The sequence below is a fragment of the Ricinus communis genome, chromosome 2 (assembly GCF_019578655.1).
Source record: "Ricinus communis isolate WT05 ecotype wild-type chromosome 2, ASM1957865v1, whole genome shotgun sequence".
Classification (NCBI taxonomy): domain Eukaryota; kingdom Viridiplantae; phylum Streptophyta; class Magnoliopsida; order Malpighiales; family Euphorbiaceae; genus Ricinus; species Ricinus communis.
In genome coordinates this window covers 644,243-667,203 of record NC_063257.1, presented here as the reverse complement: position 1 = coordinate 667,203, position 22,961 = coordinate 644,243, and the positions used below count along the sequence as shown (strand labels likewise).

At 34.0% G+C, this 22,961-nt stretch overlaps 4 protein-coding genes across 6 annotated transcripts; 1 reads left to right on the top strand and 3 right to left on the bottom strand.

Moving 5' to 3' along the window:
* Positions 1-854: 854 nt before the first annotated feature.
* Positions 855-2,198, bottom strand: LOC8267890. Its single transcript, XM_002510607.4, has one exon. The coding sequence runs from the start codon at positions 1,973-1,975 to the stop codon at positions 1,073-1,075; it is 903 nt and encodes a 300-aa protein (XP_002510653.1). The 5' UTR covers positions 1,976-2,198; the 3' UTR covers positions 855-1,072.
* A 3,701-nt stretch (positions 2,199-5,899) lies between these two features.
* On the top strand, positions 5,900-6,344 carry LOC8267891. Its single transcript, XM_002510608.3, has one exon. It carries the CDS (start codon positions 5,908-5,910, stop codon positions 6,226-6,228), a length of 321 nt encoding a protein of 106 aa, XP_002510654.3. The 5' UTR covers positions 5,900-5,907; the 3' UTR covers positions 6,229-6,344.
* Positions 6,345-13,763: 7,419 nt separating this feature from the next.
* On the bottom strand, positions 13,764-16,439 carry LOC8267892. Its single transcript, XM_002510609.4, has 2 exons — positions 15,265-16,439; positions 13,764-14,705 (listed from the first exon to the last, which is right to left on the bottom strand). The coding sequence occupies exons 1-2, from the start codon at positions 15,751-15,753 to the stop codon at positions 13,929-13,931; spliced, it is 1,266 nt and encodes a 421-aa protein (XP_002510655.2). The 5' UTR covers positions 15,754-16,439; the 3' UTR covers positions 13,764-13,928.
* A 299-nt stretch (positions 16,440-16,738) lies between these two features.
* Positions 16,739-22,424, bottom strand: LOC8267893. 3 transcript variants are annotated; one of them, XM_015721710.3, is made up of 12 exons: positions 21,701-22,424; positions 21,123-21,214; positions 20,770-20,963; positions 20,128-20,167; positions 19,925-20,006; positions 19,728-19,805; positions 19,486-19,611; positions 18,904-19,025; positions 17,936-17,975; positions 17,703-17,777; positions 17,367-17,565; positions 16,739-16,953 (listed from the first exon to the last, which is right to left on the bottom strand). In XM_015721710.3, exons 1-11 carry the CDS (start codon positions 21,970-21,972, stop codon positions 17,400-17,402), a joined length of 1,287 nt encoding a protein of 428 aa, XP_015577196.2. In that variant the 5' UTR covers positions 21,973-22,424; the 3' UTR covers positions 16,739-16,953; positions 17,367-17,399. The 3 variants fall into 3 exon arrangements, with proteins under 3 accessions (XP_015577196.2, XP_048226617.1, XP_002510656.2); XM_048370660.1 differs by lacking the exon at positions 16,739-16,953 and adding an exon at positions 17,119-17,260; XM_002510610.4 differs by lacking the exon at positions 16,739-16,953 and having other exon boundaries at positions 17,119-17,565.
* Between the last annotated feature and the right edge of the window lie 537 nt (positions 22,425-22,961).

Here is a 22,961-nt window from a genome sequence, read left to right as displayed (position 1 = left end):
CAGGTTGAGTTAAAACTCGATTATAATTTAGTAGTGGAAATTGTAAGTCTTTACCGTTGGTTTGTTTAGATGAATATTAATCACTTTTTCAGTTAGGGGGCATAGTTAATCTTAACTTAATCTGTATACTACCTACATGTCAAAGAATAAAAGTCACTAACAGCCTATGAATCATAAATTGGCAGCCTGTAAATCATACTTTAGAATAATGTTTAAATTTGTTCAATTAATTAGCAGAACCTTTTTTCCCTTTTGGTGCCCAAAAGCAACGTTAAGCTTAATCAAGGCTGCATACCACCTACATGTCCAAGAATATAAGTCATTAACAGCCTGTGAATTATATGTTTACTTAATATCCTTTTCGTTTCTAAGAAATACGGTAACTTTTGTTTTAATAGACAGAAAGATAGAATTTCATAATTTGCAAAGTCATCCTTCCCATTGTAATATTCTTTGAAAAATAAAAGCTCATAATTTGCAAAGATCTTATATATTGTTTCCCCTACCAAATTAAAATTCTAGTATAGTCAGCCTGAAACTATATATCTCGTCATAATCATATGGCTAAATGATAGTAAACTATTCAACATAGACATTAACAACGACAAGCCGTTGTGACCAGTATCAAACAGCGAGGCAACTGCTCTATTTCACATGCATGATTCGTCTGTAATGAAATAATGGTACTTATAGACATACATCTTTTCGAAAGAGTCAGTAGTTGTCAGTTGTGTGTTGTTGTTGACGACTCAATCTTAATCAAAAGGATCCTCCAATTGTTTGGTTCAGAACAGGACTACACTACCATGGGCTTTTTCAGCCATATTGATTGCTCGTAACCAAAAACAAAAAGAGAATCTCAAATCTTGGATTGAATACATTAAAGTTTCAAATTAATATGAACAAGTACTGTACAGTACACTAATATTGAATGTTCCTCAAATCTGGACATCAGTTTTGACACTTCTCATTTTCCTTTTTCATTCAGTTCAAGAAACATAAAGAAAACAAAATTAAGAATTTAAAAATCTCTCCTGTATATTTTTCTTCAGTCGTTAATTGATCCTTCCTTCTACTGTACTGTGAGGCTGTTGAGTAGTGCAACCTTAGTGTTAATCAAACTCCTAAAGACTTTCTCACCTCCACTTTCAATGCCACTAATACAACCTTCTAAATCTCGCATTCTTTTCAAAACCATTCTCACTTCTTCATCTCCTTTCTTTCTCAACCCCCACAAACTCTCCACCCCAACCTCTTGAAATTCTTGAATTCCTTCCTCAACCTTGGCTTTCTTTGCTCTCGTAGGCAACCTCAGTCCAATCCACGACGATTTTCTTGAAGAGATTGACTGTGAGATTCCATTACATAGAGCAACTGTAACCGACATTGTTACTTCAATAACATCTCCAATAACACCAACTAGCTCAGCATCAGCAATAGACAATTTATCCAATCCAGGAACATAACATCGTGAAATGTCGCGAACTGTGTACGCGAGTTTAGACATTTCTTTAGCCATTTTCTTGCGGGATTTAATGTACAAAGCAATCTTGGAGTCGTCTCTCTTTCTGACAGCAACTTGAGCGGCGAGCTGATCTTCTTTGAGAGACAGGAAGGATGTCTGGAAGGTTCCGTAAACATCAACAAAGCGAAGAAAATCATCAAGAAGCTTCTCAATCCATTTAGGGTGGCGGCGAAGGGATTCTTGAGTCTGAGGGAGGTGAAGAATATCATCAAGGGAATCGTGAAGCGCTTTAAGGCTAGTCAAGCCATCACAAAGCCAAGAAGAAGTGCGGTTATCAGATTTGGAAGACCAGACTTTGAGCTTGTGGATCGCATCCTTGAGCTGGAAAATTAAAGGGTGTGATCTGCATGGAAGACTGATGGATCTGATGTGATGAGAGAGGGGCGGTTTTGATGGGCGGTTGGGGTTTTTGTTAGGAAATGAAAGAGAACGCATGAAAACGCCTACCATTATTCTTTCTTTTCCTTTCTTGTTGATAAAACAAATGGTTTTTTTTGTTTTTTGTTAATTGTCAATGTTGATGATAGATTTGAATGTTATTAGTGAAGAGAAGAGGAATGGAGAAGGAGAGGTATATAAAGGAGAGGAGACTGGTAAGGTGCACGAGGGATATGGGAAAACTGGATCCGCCAATATACACAGACAGCTGAGCTGTTTAGTTAAGGTGAAGTGGGGGTTAAGAGATAGCAAAACAAGGCAGGTTATCTGGTTTCCGTTTCAACTGGACAGGAGACACCACGTGGTCTCGACACGCTGGCTTTTCTTCATCGTGAGACCGACTTTCGTTCGTTTGCTTACTGTTTTTTACTTATTTTTTCCTCCATCACAAACCAATAATTAAGTCACATGAATGATTAACTCGCAATTGATAAAGAGAAATTCATAATTACAATGAGAAATATTACAAGATTATCACTATTATTTATGGTTTTGCAATTATATATACTTAATTGATTATTGATATAAATCAACTAAAATAGATTACCCTAAGGCGAGCTATGACTTGCAATTGTACCGATCAGATCTTTCATCACATATCAAGAATTATCCGCATGATGAAACTACCGCAATATATTTAGTTATAACCCATGTTTACCATTTTCTCTATAAATATAAAAATTTATTTACTCCATTACTAATACACCACTACTAGCTAATTTTTAGATAATTAATTCTCAACGATCAACTTTATAAATATCAAGGGAGAATACTAACACAAGATAACTCTTTAAACACTTTCATCTAAATCTTAAGTTAAATATTAACTTGACCGTCGGAATAATTTTTCAGGTACTACACATAGAAAATGTTAACCTCTATTTTGCAAGTAGTGCATCTAAAACAACTCACCTCAAGAAATCAAAATTTTTGATTTTGATTTATATCAATTATATTAATATAAATATCGATACTTATTGTTTTTTCCGAATACAATGAAGTAATTAATACATGAGATTTATCTCTTGATAGCAGTCTATAAACAGTCAAATAAGTTTTTAACTGGAATGTCTTTATGTTTTGATGCTAATAAGACGAGTAATCATGCGCCGCCCGTCTGTCAGTTCTTGTTCTAATGATCAGGGAAACAAAAAAGAAAAAAGAGAGGGAGCTGGAAGACCCATTGCATGTGCATGTGCGGTTAAAGATTGAAAATGAAATGGAAATGGATGCGAATACTACAACTTGGAGAAACGCGTGAGAGTGAGACGTCACTTAATCTGAATATAATACGAGATGGTGAGGTGAGTTTAATGGGCTGTCATTATTATATATATATATATATATATAGTTTGTATATGTTAAAAGGCATGTGGGTCGAACTCACGTGAATCAATTAATTCTTCTTGTAATTGCTGCAAAACTGTCATTATAATTTGTTGATTGCCAAGATACACGCTTCTATTCTACCAATTATGTTACGCGTAAAACTTGGATTACCATCCATGAGCTTCTGATTTTCAATTTTCTTTCTTTACTTTATACACCAACACTATTCATCTCCTTTTCTTTCTCTTTTCACCAATCACTGCACTCAAATGGGATTCTTTTTTTAAATTAAACTGTTTGGTAACTCACTCTAAAAATGCCTCACTCAACTTATTTGTACAATTTTTCATTTTAAGTATATTCTTAAGAATGGACTGCAGAGCTTTCCTGTTAGGAACAGCTTATCAATAATCTGGACTCCCTTCTCTACCCCAAAGGGTACAAGAAAACCTACAACTTGACTAGAAGTTTCCCTTTTTCTAAAAAAGAAAAGATATTAAGAGTGGGTTCACTAATTATGAAATTCTTTTTTCTCAACAACCATTAAGCTATTGAGAGTGGGTTATTCGAATAGTACCACTGTGGGAGAGTCTTTTTTCTCATAATCCAATATGGTTATAATATAGACCACAAAGGCAAGGCAACGTAATATAACATTACACATATTTTCAAGTTATGCACTGATAGCCAATAAATACCAGCTGGATTAATTATGTCTTCCTTTTTTTAATTAAGAAAATGTGTATTTAACAAAATTAAATGTGGATCAATAATATATACCTAACACAAGTAGAACAAATATACTCTCAGATTAATTATTTAAAATTCCAGTAGATATGCCAACTCCAAGACTTATGGATTTCAGAACAAACTCAAAGCATAGGTCCTTTTTATTAATGCAAATAACTAAGGTGGCGCCATGTTCATGAACCACTTATTTTATTTTTATTTCTAACATGATTGATTATCAAGTGCCATTTATGTATTTTTAAGCAATTCTTTAATTTGCTACAGTGCTCCATAAATCTTTTTTTTTTTTTTTAAGGAAATAAAATGAATATAACCGTAATATGAATAAACACATTTTTGAAAACTAAGTAAATTAAGGGTTTTATTTTGGCAAATGCTAAATGGTGAAGAAATGAAGAACAAAGGAAGATCTGAATTGTTCTTTTTACTCTTTTTAAATGATTTAACTGGAAATTATACTTCCAAGAAGTTGTTAAATCTCAACCGACCAGCCAACCTACTGCACAGCGGTAGCAATTATCCATTGACATTATAACTTCCAATGAGCTGACAAAGATCGAAATGCATTGTTTCTGACAATTGAAGGGTCATTCTCATTTTAACAAAAATATTCTGTCTTTTGTAAAAACTTACGCACACACACACACACACACTATAACAGAGCACTAGTATTTGCTGGCTAGACACGACAGATAAGCTTTGAGGACCCTGTCCTCAGAAAATGACCCACCCCCAAATTCTGGTGTTTGGAGATGAGATCTCAGACATTTAACAAAAGTCATCATCATGTTCATGTTCATGTTCATGTTCCTCTGAGAAAAGGCCAGCAGCCAGTAGCATGCATCGAGAGCTCCAGTTTTTGGTGTGAGGAATACACGTTTTGTATTTGCCATAGGCTGATAATATATAAATAAACTTACCTAATCTTGGCATTGGCATTCATATTATTGAGTCATCCCCATGTGAAAGAGATTAGAAGGCATCTTAACCTAAACTTTATAATTTCCTTATTCTTTTATATATTTGGAGACAAAGCTTCACGTTTTAGTCTTTTTTCTAAAAAAGAAAAATAAAAGTTTTGTTTCTCTTGGTCATCATCTCGAGCAAAGCTCGTAACAGATGCCAGAATAATTTTTTTTTTTTTAATATAATACCTATATCTATATAGCAATGTGCGGACAATTGACTAGTTCTGTGTTCTTCCAAATAATGTCTTAATTTTATTACCAGAAAAGAAGAGAATAGAGGAGTTGACATCCTCATCAAGCAGTGTGCACAAGTCAAAGTATGGTTTTCAATGGTCTTGGTCACCCTCCTCATATTTAGATATTAACATATATATTTTAGAATTCATGGTAGAGACAAATAAAAGTAGGATATACTATCACAATTTTTAATCTATGATTCAATAATTAGAACTAGGATAATTTATTTAACTGATATAATTATATAGTTTTCAATTGACTATTTGCAATTTCAATATTAACGATCTATATATAAAAAGCAACTTTACGAATATATATATATATCCAAATTTAAAAGTGTGGTTTTTCTTCTTTTCTTTTTCTGAAAAAGGGTAAAATATGGAAGAGACTGGGGCAAGCCTAGTAACATGGGCAGGGCTCATATCGTGGAAGGGGCTTTGGGTCAGCTCAAAGAGTTTAGCCCAGCCCAAAAGTCTTATCATGCAATAGATAAATGGAAAACAGTAACAACAAAAAGACAAAAAAATTGTATCATGCAAGAAACGTGGAAGCTACGATTAGTTGCCACGTATCCAGCATATCCTTACGTGGCGCGAACTAGGTGACGCACTTGTAGCAGAAGAGTGATGGATAGATAAATAAATAACCGAAAGAAATTGGATGAGAGTAGAAAGAAGAAGCGAAAGGCAAAGAGAAAAAAAGAAAAGAAAAATGGAAACGGATCGAGAGAAGCAAGAGCGAGAAGGGACCCTAAATCAGCCACCCCAACTTACAGCAATGAAACCGGTGACTCATGATGCGTACGGTGGTGGAATGTACGGCAGTGAAGCTGATGAACCCCAAAAAGAAAGCAAGAAGCCAGCTAGTGACACCCAAAGTGCTGATGGCCCGGCAGAGAAGACCACGGAGCCCAAGCACAAACCTCCACCTTCCACTGGTGATCGGGATCTTGATATCACTGGCCAATCTTACATTCAGTGATTAGTTATTGCACCTTTTGTTTTCACGTTGGTTTATTTGTGCTGCTGCTAATGACCTTTGTTTAGTTGTTAAAAAACTGAGTTCTTAAGCCATTTGCTTATATATATATATACATATGAATGGTTTTTGGTTCTTTAACTGCACATTGCCACCCAAAACTTCACACTGGCTGTGAAGCCATCGGTTTGGGTTTTGCTTTGAGATAGAAGGCCCATTGCTGATGGTGAAGTGGTATCGTAGCTTATGTTTAAGTATATACGAATTTTATGCTATAAAATTTTGTTTTTACGGCCAAAAATAGTAATTTTCGTTTATACGGCATTTTCACTGGCTGATACTTTTAACTCATTCCTACCAGTTTCAGCTCTTTCATTTAAAAAAAAAAAAAGAAAATCACTTATTTGATATAAAAATCAATTTCATTACGAAATAGAAAATTAAAGAAAAAATATATTAATCCAATAATAATTGTATTGCCACTACTCGTAAGGATCGTTGGTCTCTTTTGGTTCTTTTCCCGACTTTTCTCAGACCTAATTGTAAATAGGATATCCTCATGTAGCAAGGTTTTTATTGGAGTTACTTGATATGTATTCTTTTTAGCAGAAAGATTGATAAAACAGAGAAAGCGTTATGCTTGACACATGCAAGTCGGATTCTCTTTTCTAGATTCACTCTCTTCAATTCCTCTTTGAGTTAGGAGTTCCAGCGGCCAATTATGCGACAATATGGGCTGATTATACGAGAATAGCAATACCAGCGGAACTTCAATCTTTAACTCTTTAAATCAAAGCTGAGAGAAAGGATGATTAAATTCAGTAAACTAAAAAAAGAATAATAGCGCCATATGTACAACTTGGACATACAAAAAAAGAAAATACTGACTATATTATATGTATATGATGTCCATGCCATTTAAAATTAATTTAAGATATCTTATGAATATTTTTTTGGTATATTAAGAATATTTTATTATATAATATGATTTTATGAAAAAAATTTACTAAAAAATGACTAGGTTATTCATTTTATATAATAATTTATATTAATTAAAAAATATATATATATATATATATATATATATTTTTTATTTTCCTTGTTACTTTATTTCAAAATTTAACTGGACATATTAACATAACAAAAACACATTAATTCAATCTCATTCTTCGTTTAATCATTCTACTCATTTTCTAATTTTTATTCTTTTTATCAACCTCATTCTTTACTAATTCATTTGCATTCATTTTTAATTTTCATCATTAGTAAATTTTGAATATTTTTTATTGTTAAATCTATTCCACTTAAATTAATATTTATCCAGTTACAATATATTAAGTTAAACATAGAAAAATTGATAAGTATTTTTTTGATATATTAAGAGTAGCTTATTTAGGAGAATTAGTAGAATTTATCATTCATTGTATCTAATAATCTAGACTAATAAAAAATTGGGGCCTTTTTTTTTATTTATTTTATTTCAAAACTTAACTTGATATAATAATAATAATAAAAAATTTAGCTAACTGACTCAATCTTCATTTAATTACTTCTATTTTTTTTAATTCTCACCGCTAGTACATTTATGATATCTTTTCCTATTAAATTTATTAAACTTAATCAATATTTATCTAGTTACACATATGAACTTAAATAGAGAAAAATACATATTAACAGTAATTTTATATATATATAACCGGTGGAATTCCTTATTCATTGTACATAATAGTTTAAACTAATAAAAAATTGAGAATTTCATTCATTTTTCTTTTTTCTTTATTCCATTTCGCAACTTAACTTGACATAATAATAAAAAGAGCTCTTTGGCGCAACTAACTCATTCTTTATTTAATCACTTCCATTCGATTTCTAATTCTCAACACTAGTACGTTCATAATATCTTTTCCTGCAAAATCAATTCTACTTGAATTAATATTTTTCAAGTCACAACATATCAACTTGAAGAACTTTAAATATCATCTTGACATACAAATTCTAAAACAAGCATCTTTATGGCCTTGATACCGAGAGTACTAGTATACTAAAAATATATTTTTGATATCTTAAAACATACTGTTAATATATAAATAAATATATAGCAAAATATACAAAAAAGTTAAAAGTATTTTTTCAATATCCTAATATGGTCAACAACCAAAATAAATATATATGCAATAGTATATATCATAAAATTCAAATTTTTAAATAAAAATATAGCTTCTTATAATAAACTAATAGAAGTTACAAAATAATAACAAAATTTGTCAAACACTCAAATAAACTGAAACAGATCCAAAACTAAAATATATTAATCTTTTATTACTTTCTCTTCTTTGTCTTTTCATCATTTTTTCTTTAGATCTTCCAAAATTTTCTGAATCATTAACTATTCCGTTAATTTCTTTGAACTTTACTAGTTATAGAGAGCAACAACATATCGACTATGAATATCATTAACATGAAATCTTGCGGCAGACATATCAACTCTAGAGATAAAAAACTTAGCAAAAATTAGAATAAAAATAGTACAATCACTGAAAAACAAAAAATTCTAATAAGTAAAATTATAAAAATATGAACAAAATAAATAAATAATAAATAAGAAAACTAAAACACAATGAAAAAAATATCTCAAAGAATAAATGATTTAATCAACAAAAATAACTAAAAATATAATTGCAAAATCAGATTAATTTCTTTTTTGAAAAAAAACTCTATCATAAATATCTTTCTCTACATTTAACACAAAAAGAAACAATATCTTCAAAACATAACTAACTAGTTCATTAATCGAGATTTTACTATGTTTTTAGATCGAGTTTGGATTGAATCATCAACAGGTTCTTTTTGTTGCACTCAGTCTATAACACACACTTACAGAAGTATGAATCACTTTGTTGATTTTATTATGCAAGCTTTAGCCATTAAATAGCCTTATAAAGATGAGATTATTGAAAGCAAGATCTCCACTACTACAAACATGGAGTTTGTTACGTACACAATCAAAACTAATTTAAACTAGTATATGCTAAATATCTCCTAAAATAATGAGTTTATTTCTATAACTTAACAACTAAAGAAGACCAAGTCTAACCCAACAATGCCTCTCCTAAACTGATTGTTAATCAGTTTATCCCATCACACACTCCTAGCTTTTCTATTAACTCCGTGAATGCATCCAGCTTAAGTGGCTTCGTCATGATGTCCACGAGTTGTTCTTTTGTTCTACAATGAACCAGCTTGATGACCTTTTCCCTCACAAGATCTCTGAGAAAATGAAACCTGATATCTATATGCTTGCTTCTCTCATGAAGTACTAGATTCTTTGACAATTTTATAGTTGAACTATTGTCACACATAATCGTAGTACCCTGAGCTTGAATCATACCGAGCTGCTCCAAGATTCTCTGCATCCATACACATTGACATGCACAAGCAGCTGCTACAATGAACTCAGCTTCTGCAGTTGACAAAGTCACCACTAGTTGTTTCTTGGATGCCTAAGATACAGTTCCTACACTCAATAAAAAAACATATGCACTTATGCTTCTCCTATCATCTACATCCCCTGTATAATCACTATCTTTGTATGCATCTAACTCATTAGAAACTCCTTTCTTATACATAACTCCAAAACCTGCAGTTCCCTTCAGATAGCGCAATACCCTCTTTGCAGCTTGCATGTGCTGCTTTGAGGGATCCGCCATATACCTGCTTAAGAGACATACCACATACATTAAATCAGGTCGTGTGGTTGTAATATACATCAAGCTCCCAATTAGCTGCTTGTACAACGTGGCATCAACTTTAGCTCCTCCTCCCTCCTTCAATGATTTTGAACCTGGCACAATTGGATTTTTAACTGTATTTCCATCGTGAAGATTGAATTTTTCTAGCAGCTCTTCTGCGTACTTCTTCTGACTGATAAATATCCCTCTTTGCTCTTGGATCACTTCCACACCTAGGAAATACTTCATCTTTCCTAGGTCAATCGTGTCAAACTCTTTCTTCATAGAGGTTTTGAACTTTGCAAACATCAGATTATCATTGCTAGTAAATATTAGATCATCAACGTACAGGCTAACAATAAGAATTTTGTTACCTCCTTCTGTTTTGATGAAGAGTGTATGCTCATAATCACATCTTTGAAACCCCTCTTTGATGAAATATGCCTCAATCTTACTGTACTAGGCACGTGGTGCCTGCTTTAGTCCATATAGTGCTTTATTGAGTTTGTAGACTTTCTCCTCTTCTCCCTTTCGAATGTATCCCAAAGGTTGCTCTACTTATACATCTTCTTCCAGCTCTCCATGCAAAAAGATGCTTTTCACATCAAGTTGATAAACTCTCCATTCTTTCTGAGCTGCTATAGATAGGAGCATACAAATTGTATCCCATCTTGCCACCGGTGCAAATACCTCATTATAGTCGATCCCTTATTGTTGTGCATAGCCCTTGGCAACAAGCCGAGCTTTATGCTTGTCCACTTCTCCATGTTCATTGAGCTTAGTTTTAAACACTCATTTAATACCTATCTTCTTTGCACTTATAGGTAATTCAGTTAGTTTCCAAGTATTGTTTTTCTCTATGGTTTGCAGCTCAATTTCCATCGCTTTCCTTCACTTCTCTTCCACCACAGCTTGGTCGAATGAAGTAGGATCTCTAAGGCTGCAAACATCACAAAGTTATTAGCCTCTTCCTCATCAGGTATACTCTTGCAGGTAAGCAGGTGGTCTTCTAACTCTTGCACCTCTCTCTGCTTCTTTCGATTATGATGATGAATTTTCTCCTTCATTCACTTCAGATTCTTCATGCTCTGCTTTATTATCACAACATGCCCAGATTATTTTTTCTTCTTCTGTTCGGCTTGCATCCTTCTCCCAATTCCAGCCTTCATCTTCCTCGAAAATCACATCCCGACTGATTATTATCTTTTGTGTTACTGGGTTATATAGTCGATATGCCTTCGACTCATTACTAACCCCAAACAGCACACAACATAAGCTCTTATCATCTAGCTTTTTCCTCCTTTGGTCTGGAACATGCATGTGGGCTAAGCATCCGAAGACTCGAAAGTAGTCTACATCTGGCTTCACATCACTCCATACTTCTTCTGGTGTTCTCTCATTCATCACGGATGTTGGACTCCTGTTTAGCATATGTGTTGCCCATTTAGCAGCCTCAGGCCAAAACCTTTTTGGCACTCCTTTGTCATTCAGAATACATCGAACCATCGTTTGATTTTTGCGCTCTGCTACCCCGTTCTGTTGTGGCGTATAGGCTGCTGTAAGTTGCCTTGTTATACCTGTCTCCTTACAAAAAAGATTAAATTCATTCGAGGTAAATTCTCTTCCTCTATCAGTCCATAGGCAGTACAACATTAATCCACTCTCCTTTTTGACTTGACTCTTATATTGTTTAAAGAATGTAAAAGCTTCAGTTTTATCTTTTAAAAAATAAATCCATACCTTCCTGCTATAGTCATCAATGAGAGTCATCATATATCTTTTGTCGTTATTTGAGGAGGGAGTAATTGGTCCACAGAGGTTTGAATGTACCAGCTGCAATTTTCTTGAAGCACGCCATGAACTTTTCTTTGGAATGGTTTCTCGATGTTGCTTGCCTACTAAGCAGCTGGTTCGGAATAGTCTGTGACTGACTCACCATGCTGCACGTCCAGTAGCTCGAAGTCTCTACGCAATGTCTGTAGCTGTGCTCGTTGCACCCTTGCGTAGATGTTTGGATGTCTCCTTTTGAGTGATGGTCTTCAAGATGGTCTTGTCAATTGAATTAAACAAATAGTTCTTGGCCTTTAGATCTTTTAGCCTAGCTTCATTGACATTCTTCCTTTTAAACTGCAGATAGAGTTTCTTCATTCGTTGGTTCAGTAAAACTAGCTTGCACCATGCTCCAATACTCCTTTGACCTGAGAAGGTTCTCCATGATCAGGCTTTAGTGATCATAATCCCCGTCAAACTTGGGGATGCTTGGTTGCGTAAAGTTGTTGTTCTCAGCCATCTTGTGCTGATTCCCACTCGTGTTTTTCCTCACACACAGGCTAGGCTCTGATACCAGATTTGTTGCACTCAATCTATAACACACACTTACAGAAGTATGAATCACTTTGTTGATTTTATTATGCAAGCTTTGGCCATTAAATATCCTTACAAAGATGAGATTACTGAAAGCAAGATCTCCACTACAACAAACGTGGAGTTTGTTACATACACAATCAAAACTAATTTGAACTAGTCTATGCTAAATATCTCCTAAAATATAGGAGTTTATTTCTACAACTTAACAACTAAAGAAGACCAAGTCTAACCCAACACTTTTGTCACTATTTTTCTCCATTTCAAACGCCTTAATGGAAAATCATCACTAATATTTTATCAATTTTTAAAGATTTATGAGAATCCTCAGTTGCATGCGCCTTCTTTTTAATCAATTTCTTCATAGCTTCTTCATCCACATTATTTTTCTCTTTAGATATAACTTTTGTTACTTTACTAATGACTTTCATCTTAGCCATTTTGGTATCAACAGAGCTAAATAATCAAATTTTTAAAAATATGACTACTTGAATTCAATAGCAAAGCTAACCCAATCATAATTTTTTAATTTATGCACAGATTATAAAAAATCTAAATTTAAAATAAGAAAAAGATAAAAATGATAAGATTTAAATTTAAAAAATAAAGAAACCAAAAGAAAGAAGAAGAAAAAAGAACACTGAAAAAAAAAAGCACAAAATAAGAAGTTTTAGCCAACAAAATAAATAATAATGTAAAAAAAAAAAAAGATAAAGACAAAAGACAAATGATAGTATAAAAAAAGTTAAACTGTATAAATATAGAAGCAACCATATAAACAAAAATTATTGACGAAAAAATAATGGGCCATGCCATTTGCTGCATGTTTAAAGCTTAAAGGGGCATAATAATAATAAAAATAAAATAAATAATAATAATAAGTGGTAGAAATTAGAGGTGGTGGAAAAGGAGAGATTAGGTGAGGAAGTGCGAATGCAAGGTGGCAAAAGAAGGCATTAGTGAATGTGATCATCAATATTGTTCAAATCCCAACGGCCATGAATGATCCCCAAATAGTCAAACAACCATTCATTTAAATCACCTTAATTTATTCTCACAACTAATCTCTAGTATGTTTCTAGGCATTTCCAATATCACCTTATTCAACAAGTTTATATGCTTTCTAATAAATTTTATTTAATTTCTTTTTAAAATTACATTTCTTAGAAATATTTTTTAATATTTTGAAATAAATAATATAATATTATCTAAAAGTGAAAAATAAAAATCCCTTCGTACCAAAAAGAAAATAAGAAAAATCTCACGACTGTCACCATTTCTGTTTCCCAAGGGAATTTGAATTGAATCCGTCGCCTAAAATAAACAAATAAAATAGTACCCAACTTTCTTCTAATCTTCTTTTTTATTTTTTTGAACAGACTTTCCTGGCCAACTACTTTTGAATCTTCCCAACAATCAAAGAAAAGGACAGGTCGATACCCAAACTTCAAAAATTTTCTGTAACAAATTTAAAACATAAAAATCTACAAGAATACTATTCAGTCCGATCTAAAAAAGAAAATCTAAAAGTACTCCTTCATCTTTTCATCTTTTTACAATCACCTCCCTAACAACCTAAAACTAGCTAAACAAAAACTTTATATTATTATATTAATTCTTCTCCCCAACGCCGAGCCTACACATGTCTTCCACCGGAGGACTGTCCCACTTCCCAGCCCGCCTCTTCATGTCACTAAAATCATCCACACATTGCTTCAACTTCAAACCCCAAACACGCTTCCTCGCGGCGGCGCGTTGCTTCCCAGCAACTTTATCAAAAAGTATCTCCCACCCATTTTCCCAATCTTCGTGAGCATCACACAGTTGAAGTGTCCCATTCTCCCAGTTAGTCCAACTCCACCCTTTATCAAGCCATTGCATTATAACTCCGACGCAGCTTCCTTTGCACACTGGCGTGCACGGTCTACACTTCGCTCCACTTAGCGGACCAGGACTAGCCAGTGCCGCAACCGGCACACCAAACCGGTTTGGCGGGAACCCGTACTTACGGTCCGAGACAATGCAAAACGGGAGACGTTTAGTTACAAAAGGTACACCGTGAGTAGTGAGTTGGGCTTTGAATGATGTTTCAGAATTTAGCAGCCGAAACCCGGCCGAGTCGAGTTTTGGGATGAGAGAAAGACGTGAGAGTGCTATTATTGAGACATTGAAATCGCCGATACCAAGACGGTCGTTTAGCCCGCCGTAAGTGGAGCCCGGTGGGACCAAATACTGACCCGGAATGAAGTTATCAGGGTCAAGTGGGGCATTCCAGTATCCGTCAACACGGGTACGGACTATCCAGTCGTATGTGAAGTTGTTTTGCGTTTGGTACTCCTCTATCATTGTCAGACATCCTTCTACTAGATTAAAGTACTGCAATAGCCCCTGCATTACCACATTAAATCTTTAAGGCACAATAAAGAAAAAACATCTACGGGACCCCTTTCATTTAGATGCATTAAAATGGTCGAGAAGAAAGTGGGATCAATGATCAGATTCATTATTTTGTTTTTAAGAGAATAAGAAAAAAAATCCTATGAATAGATAAAAACTGCATCAATCTTTTTTTTTTCTTTTTCTTTTTATATAGAAAACTGCATCAATCAAGTAGAAAGTTACTGTACTTATGCATAAGCCAATTTTTGGGATTACAGAATTATAAGGCCTTGGATAGTACTTCACTGACAAAAATTAGCTTTAATTAGACAATTATACAAAATTAACTTCTACTTGTATACATCTTTATTGTGCAGGTCATTCGGAACTGATAAATGAAACCAAACAAAACCCAATTTCGAGGTTTACAGCTCTTGAAAAATTATAATTGTTGTATCTCTTGTTTTCAACAGAAATACAAATAAAAACAGCCAAAAATCAACAATGAGAATTCATCCATTTGGTGAAAATAAAATTGGCTTATGCAATTCTTAGAAAATAAGATTACCTGGATGCCATTTGGTGAATTAGCGGCGGTCAGAACTCGGACCTGGGACTCTGTTTCGGGCATGGGTTTGGGCTGAAAGATTCGAACAGAAGCAAGTCTTGAAGCGATCTTCAATAATGAGAACTTGAATGAATTTTGGTCTAACGGACTGTGCAAGAACAGGTCTGAGTTTGGATAGACATTGAGAATATTATCCACAATCGACGGACCTGTTAGCTCGAATCTCCTGGCTCCACCTACCAAACAAACCGCTATTCTGGACCGGTCCAACTCATCTTTCCACGACCTAATTGGAAGCAGTTCGGTCCGATTCAGGGGCAGTGAGGCTGCGGTGGTTCTGTTGAAGAAAAAGGAAGCGAGAGGAGGGAAAGAGGAGAAAGGACTGATGGGCGTAGAGGAAACAGATATAAAAATTAAAAAAGAGAGAGGAGGAGCGATTAATAAGAGAAATCTCCAATCGAGATCCGAGAACCATCTAGTGATAAACATGGCTGTTTCTTTTAGGTTAGTGCTGTCCTTTTGGTCTTGTTTTTGAATAAATCTGTGTTTTGGATAATATCCATGTAGAAAACCAGTAGAATTAAGAAGAAATTTTTGTGTTGGGGGAGGAGGAGGGAAGGGTTTAGGAGAGATGAGGAAAGGAGCAGTGGCTTTTGTTGGTTGTGATATGAGAAGGAACTTTGGCGTGATGATTATCCTTATTATGTTTATTCTTTTGGTATTTAAGAGACTATTTAAATGCTTCGTCTTTACGTTGGCATCATGTATGTATGTTGCTATTAGCCGATTTACCAACTATTTTACTTTTTTTTTTTATTTTAAAATAAATGAAAAAATAATTTTATAAAAATATTAAATACTACATTAATATTGAAAAAAATGGCTTATAAGATATTATTTGTTGTCGTGCTGAAAGATGAGTCCGTTGGATTTTTTTTTTTCTTTTATATTGAAAAGTCGTTTTTAGCACGATAAATTTGAAAACGGCAATTGAATTTCCTTAAATAAAAGATACTAATATATTTATTTTCTATAAAAGGAGTATTGTACGTAGTACGACCCCCCAACACCAACTCGGGTATGAGGTCATGTGGGGTTACTGAAAACAATTGGTACATTTTATTTTCTCTGTGTCTTATGAAATAATGTAAGTGGCAGAGCCAAAAGTCAGCCGAGGACATCATTAACTGCAGTATTTATGCGTTCAATTAACCGTTCCCTTCTCTAAATTAATACTTCACTAATTAACTTCTGTTAGAATTTTATGAAATTGACTGCACTCTAATATAATAGGTATTCGTAAGTTAATATTTAGTAATTAATATAAATATTAAAAATAGTTTTCATCCGTTCTATTTTTATACACCTTTTATTTCCTTGTTCTAATATATATTTATTTTTTAATCGTCAATATATAGTTTTAAAAGAAATAAAAAAAGTTAAATTGTGTATTTTACATTTAGTATCCAAAAAAAGAAAAGAAAAGAGGTACATAATATCTTTATTATTAAACACTATATACCAAATAAATATAATAAAGCATCTTCGGTCAATTTAAAAAGCGAGACTGCATTAACTTATAGCGAATACAACACCTCAATTGAACACTTGGGCGGAGCGGAGAAGTCAAATTCCACAGCAAATTCAGACGGGCATTTGTATGGTAAAAACTAGAGTTCCGCTGTCAGCCTAAAGGGAGAAAAGAAAACTTTTCAAAACAAAAGGGAATTTCAAGTTAAAGACGACTTCCAAGTTTGGGCAACGACTAAGACAAAAGGAAAAAGTTCGGGCATTAATAAATTAGAACCAGCGACAAGAAAGAAAAGAAAAAAAGAACTTCTTGTAACAAACGAATTCTAAAAGACAAAATAAATATTTGATTGAAGAGGAAAAAATTAAATACATAAACAAAAGAAGTAAAAATAAAAAGCCTACATAACATCGGCAGCAACGTCGTTAATAAGAATCTGTGGTAACGTCCACTACTTACCATAACCTGAAAATGGATGCATTTTACCATCCAAAGAATGAACAAATAGAAAGTATCTCACACTAAGAGTTCTTAAATTAAGATATAACATTTTGATAGAAAAACCACCTACACGACAAAATATAGAGCCACATAAATCAGCTCTTCATTGTGAAGAAGGCGACTCAGTCGAGTCCTCATCACTTGAAGGTGGCGGAGATGGCACAAATTCCAGATTTGGGTACACTCCTGGTGGTCTATCCCGCGGTTTAATTGACAGTAACTGAGTGGAATCGCCCACAACATCCGCCCATCCATAATGAGGTTCAGCCCTTCAGGAAATGTAGAATATGTCAAGTTTTAAGTGAAAAAATAAATTGCCACTTTTGACAATTTTACTAAATCCCAGTTCATACTTTTGAGTAGCCATTATAGGCAATTTTAGCGACTAAAAGAACTATATTCTTACTCATAACAGGTTTCTTCATCCACAACAATATCCCAGCTTTCACCTGTTGTGCTCTTCCCATATTTGTGGACTTTCCTGGAATAGAGAAAGAATAGTTTATAAACATGTCTACAATGCTACACCAATTTTTTTCCTAACATTTGTAGTGAAAATGGAATACAGTTTCTTTAAATGGATCCAGATCAAGAAAATTTTTTATACAGTAAACTGAGCTGATAATATGACGTCCATACCCATTTCCAAAATGTTCCTCTCCCCATGTCCTTGACCAACCTAGAAACAAGATAAATTAAAGGCTTTAGTACATAAAAGAAACCAGATAAATTAAAGGTTCTATTGCATAAACCAAATATGAACATTTCAATCAACTGAAGACCAAGTAAAAACATCTATATAATTCATTTGTATTAAAAAAAAAATTGACAATCTTCGAGCCAAGTCTCATTTACTTTAACAAGAGTATACCAGTAACAAACAGGACCATCCATCACATTCACATTAAAAAGCCCAAAGTCTGAAAATTAATTCTAAAGCTGCAGTTAGTGGAATATTAACAACTGTAGGAAGAACCACTGAAGTTTGACTGTCAATAACTAACCATACAAGTTAGATCTTCCCTACCACTGACCTCGCAAATAACATTACAACTCCAACAAAACGCATTAACCGAAGAAAGTAAAATAAAATTTTAAAATTTGACAGAAAACAGCACAAGTTTCTCAAGACATCCCATCTTGCATGACTTAACCAATAGTTCTTCCTAAAATGGATGAAGGTAACCAACAGCAAACCAGCATAATCAGCAGAGTTACTATAAGACTCTCTCTCCATTGCATTCTTTGGCTGATTTAAATTAAACAGTTAGAAGCTCCAAAAAGCATAATCAAATGTTGAATATTATTCCATTGTAAAGTTTGGTCCAAGACATTGGTTTAGCACCTAACCGTAATACCATGGAAATACATTTCAAATACAATTAGAAACTGCTGTTGGTCTCCATGTGTTTTGAGCACCAAAGGGAATAAAAGACAAAGCACGTGTAAAGAATTGCATCACCCTAACAAGAAATTCTTGAAACAAATCTTACCATGATTTAACAGGAAATGGAATCAATAAAATGAAAAAACGGTTAAAAGTAAAATCAGGTGAAATCCTCAACAAGAACTAGCATTAAGCAACATAAAACACAGGCTAAACTTACGTTCGCCGCTTGGAGAAACATGCCATGTCTCGCCCTGGCGAGAACCTATTCCAGCAAAGAACTTCTCTTCCCATTTGTCACCCCATTTGGTTCCCAATTCGGTCTCCGCCCATTTATCTGTCCTGAGGAGGCAAAGAATAAAATTCAATGCAACTACGAGAATGTTCTTCCAATTAGGAATTTCCAAAAGCATAGAGAAAAATGGCAACAAGCAGAATTTGGTGCAATCTACATTATTGCAAAGCAGACTAGTAAAACCGAAGTTCTATTGGACATTTGGACAATTTAAGTTGCCCAAGTACCGCATGTACCATGAGTTCTTTTAGCAATCACTGCCATTGTTTCAAGAAAACTTGCCTAATCATCAAAAGCTCTTTTCTATACTCACTTAGCCATGCTTAGCTTCTAAAAGTCTCAACTGCTGAGTATTGTTCATTATGTAAGCAGGATATTATGTGGACACTGTAAACGAATTACTTTTTATAGGCAATCAAAGAGAAGCATGTCAAAATCCAGAATAGCTAAAGCTAGCTTCAAATAGATTCAAATCCAACAAAATGAATAAAGAAAAAAAGAGAAAACCATTTCAGAACAGATCCTCTTCCATCATAATGCTCTCCCCACTTCTCCCACCATGACTGCTCATTTAATCTGCCATACTTATGTGCCCCCTTCTCAGTCCAGCCTTTGGCATCATATTTCTCCCACCTATAACAAAAAATACACAGATAATATATATATAATTGGTGGATATGTCGCTTCACTGCATACCTAACACAATAAATCATAAGTCTCACTGTGCATATTACTTACTATTAGCTTACCATTTCTCATACCATCCGGCATTTTCAGTCCCTGATTTTGCTTGTTTCTGTGCACTCCTCTCTATTCTCGCCAGATTACTGCAATCACAAATACCGCCGGATTTTGCAAATGAAAAGTGCAAACTGTGGTAAAGTGGAATTTATTCACAGCAAAGCTTTCAACTATATTGAAATAGAATAACACTGATAGAGGAGACCTCCATTCGTCTTGATGTAGCACCTCTTGCCATGTTTCCCACCAAGAATCCCCCTCAGCATTCCTTCCTGATTTCTCCACACCTATGAGATATAACTCAAGTGAAGATGAGTACTCAATAGAATTAAGGAGATAAAGATTCCAACAAAACTGTATCAGAAAGATACTTATTCTTTCAAGCAAACAAAAAGGCGAGCAATATACCTAGCTCTTTGTACCCAGTCCAGTCACTTTTCTCCCACCACTGTCAAGGAGATCAATAAATCCAATTAAATGCATCTACCTGGGATAATGCTTAATAGGGTTATAAAACCAATGCCAATGTAACATAGTTTGAAAAGGAAAATCATGCCATCTGACTATTAGCAGCAGGATACTCCTACAAGCTAATAACAAGATACATTTTCTTGTTTTGTCGTAACTGTTTTTCAAGCTTATATGAAAAAGCTGTCATTAAGGGACGCCTATATTGACTTAAAGTTCACCTCCTCCAAGCCACTAGCGATCATAAACTGATAGGTGCAGAAAATGGCACTGTAAGGACAATATTATGTCCAGCAATGGTAACCAAAGTAGATGGTCAATCATAACATTTAAGCATAAAATAAAATAGGACATTACCATAGTTCACATATCAGTTAGTATTGGAATTGAGGTAATATTCACATTCGTCAACAATGGAGATTCAGTCACAGATTCCATAGACTGCCTTAAACACTAAATGTACAATAAGTTACCTTTCATTAACCATTAAAAGGGTGCATATAACTTTACACACAAACTCCTTCCAGTTTGCTTCACGTCCACATTAATACATCAAAATATTATGACCAAATGAATTTATACCGTTTCTTTCCATTCTGAGGTAGCATCATGTGATCGTCCACCCATCCTTGTCCATCTACATCTGAACCCATTATCACCAAGGTCTTCTCCACTTTCCCGGTACCAAGTACTGCCATCCTCATTGGTGCCAGATTCATCAACATGTTCGTTCAACAGGTTAATGCCCCAGTCCTTCTCATTTGCAATACCGGTATCTGCATTTGGGACACCAGTGACCACAGCATCAGTAATTAAGCACCATATTGAACGTTTACTAAGCTAGTAGCAGAATGACAGGATTGCATTAAAAATTCAGCAGGATAAACATATGCCTAAAGAAGATATTAGTGCGGCCAAATAATATAGTAGATTACCTCTCTTTGGTGGAGTATCTCGGGACTGCGGACCAGAATTTCTTGGGGTACAGCGGGGAAAGAACTTTTCTTGTTTCGAAACAAAGCGAGACCTACAATAGTTATAAGGGAAAGCACCATTACTTGAGTGATCGAAGAAAGTTTGTCAAATTTTTAAACTAAACTCGCCCAATCCCCCAAAACTAATGATACACAGTTATTCATTGAAATGTATTTGCAACTAGCAGTTTTCAGTCCAAAATAAAAACTGTACTAATTTCATTAACTCTAAATTGGACATAATAATTGGATATTGACATGGATCAATTGTAGTGTTCTTCGTGTACATGGCAAATTCAAAACTAACAAGTGCCATCTTTAAAAAATAAAGATGAGAAGCGATCCTCAAAATTCACATGTATAAAAATTATAAGAAATCATTTTTATCATCAGCTATCAACTCCAATTATTTGCATCGTCGAAAGTAAAAGTGGAGGCAAATTTTGAAAGAAAAATATAATAACAACATACTGTTAGTGGACAATAAAAGTAACAAGGGAAAATAGGAAAATTAGAAGTTAAAGAAAACGGTGGCGTACTGAGAAGAAGAAGCAAAAGGCAATGCAGGAGTGGCTTGAACACGGACACTGCGAGTGCGAGGACATCTGTCTTCTTTTTTCTCAACACTCTTAACCGAGCCGGAAGTCCTACGAATCGGAGCAACAGAATCACAGCAGCAGCAACTGCTTCGGTACTTTTTCTTATTGGCCCTGAGGTGATATCCATAAACAGTTGAATGCAAAGGAGAAATGTGAAGCCGAGAGAGCTTAAAATGAAGCTGAGTAGTAAGGCCGCTAGAACTCGCCGTCATTGATAAATAGTAACAATATATCAAAATGACGAAAATGCCATTGAATCATAACAAAACCCTAGAGGTTTTGATAAAGAGAATGGAGGTCTGGTTTGCTGTGTGAGGGAATGAGTGAAGAAGAGGAAGTAGAAGGAGAACGAGAGAAAGAAACTTTTAAGTTAGAAATTCAAGAATCAATTTGTTTTTTCAGAAAATAAAAATTATCAAGGAAATGAGGAAGGAGACATTAGATTGACGGTGAGGGACTTGTATTGGACTTAAACTTAAGTTACTAGAGAAAAGAGGAGACGGTGGTGATGATGATACGGTGGCGTCGTGTTTGTGTTTGTGTTTGTTTTTGAAAGGAAGATCAGATCGTGTAACCAAAAAACAGAAAAAAAAAAATAAAAAAGATTTTAAAAAAGAGAAAAAAGGGAATATCAGATCGGTGAGAGAGAGAGAGAGAAGAGATTTCTGCGAAGGCTTGCGAATCCCGGGATTTTATCATACACGTGAGCAATCTGGACCCACTGTTGGTTCTTGTATCCGTTATACTTTTCTGGTAACGCCACGTGTCTGAGATAGAGCCGACTTTTCTTTTTAGAATTTAAATTATTAATTAACTAAAAATTAATTTATTAAGATAAATAACTGATCCTTTAAAATAAATCAAAATAATTATTAAATAATTTTAATATAAAGTGGATTCTATAAAAGAGTTAATATATTTGCAATAAGAGTTTTATATGTTATAGTCCTCAATTTTATAAGCATTACAGCTTATATATTTTATCTTATATTTCTAGCCAATATTATAGTCTTCTTTTGATAATTATATGATATTCTTATTGAAATATTATAAAATATGCTGAATAAGATATTAGCACTGCAATAATAATCATTAATTTCTTCAATATGTAAGCGGAAATCTATGAAACATAAATGACACTTATGATAGTAATTGATGAATTAAAATTAATTTTAATATAAGATCTCAAAGATTTCAACAG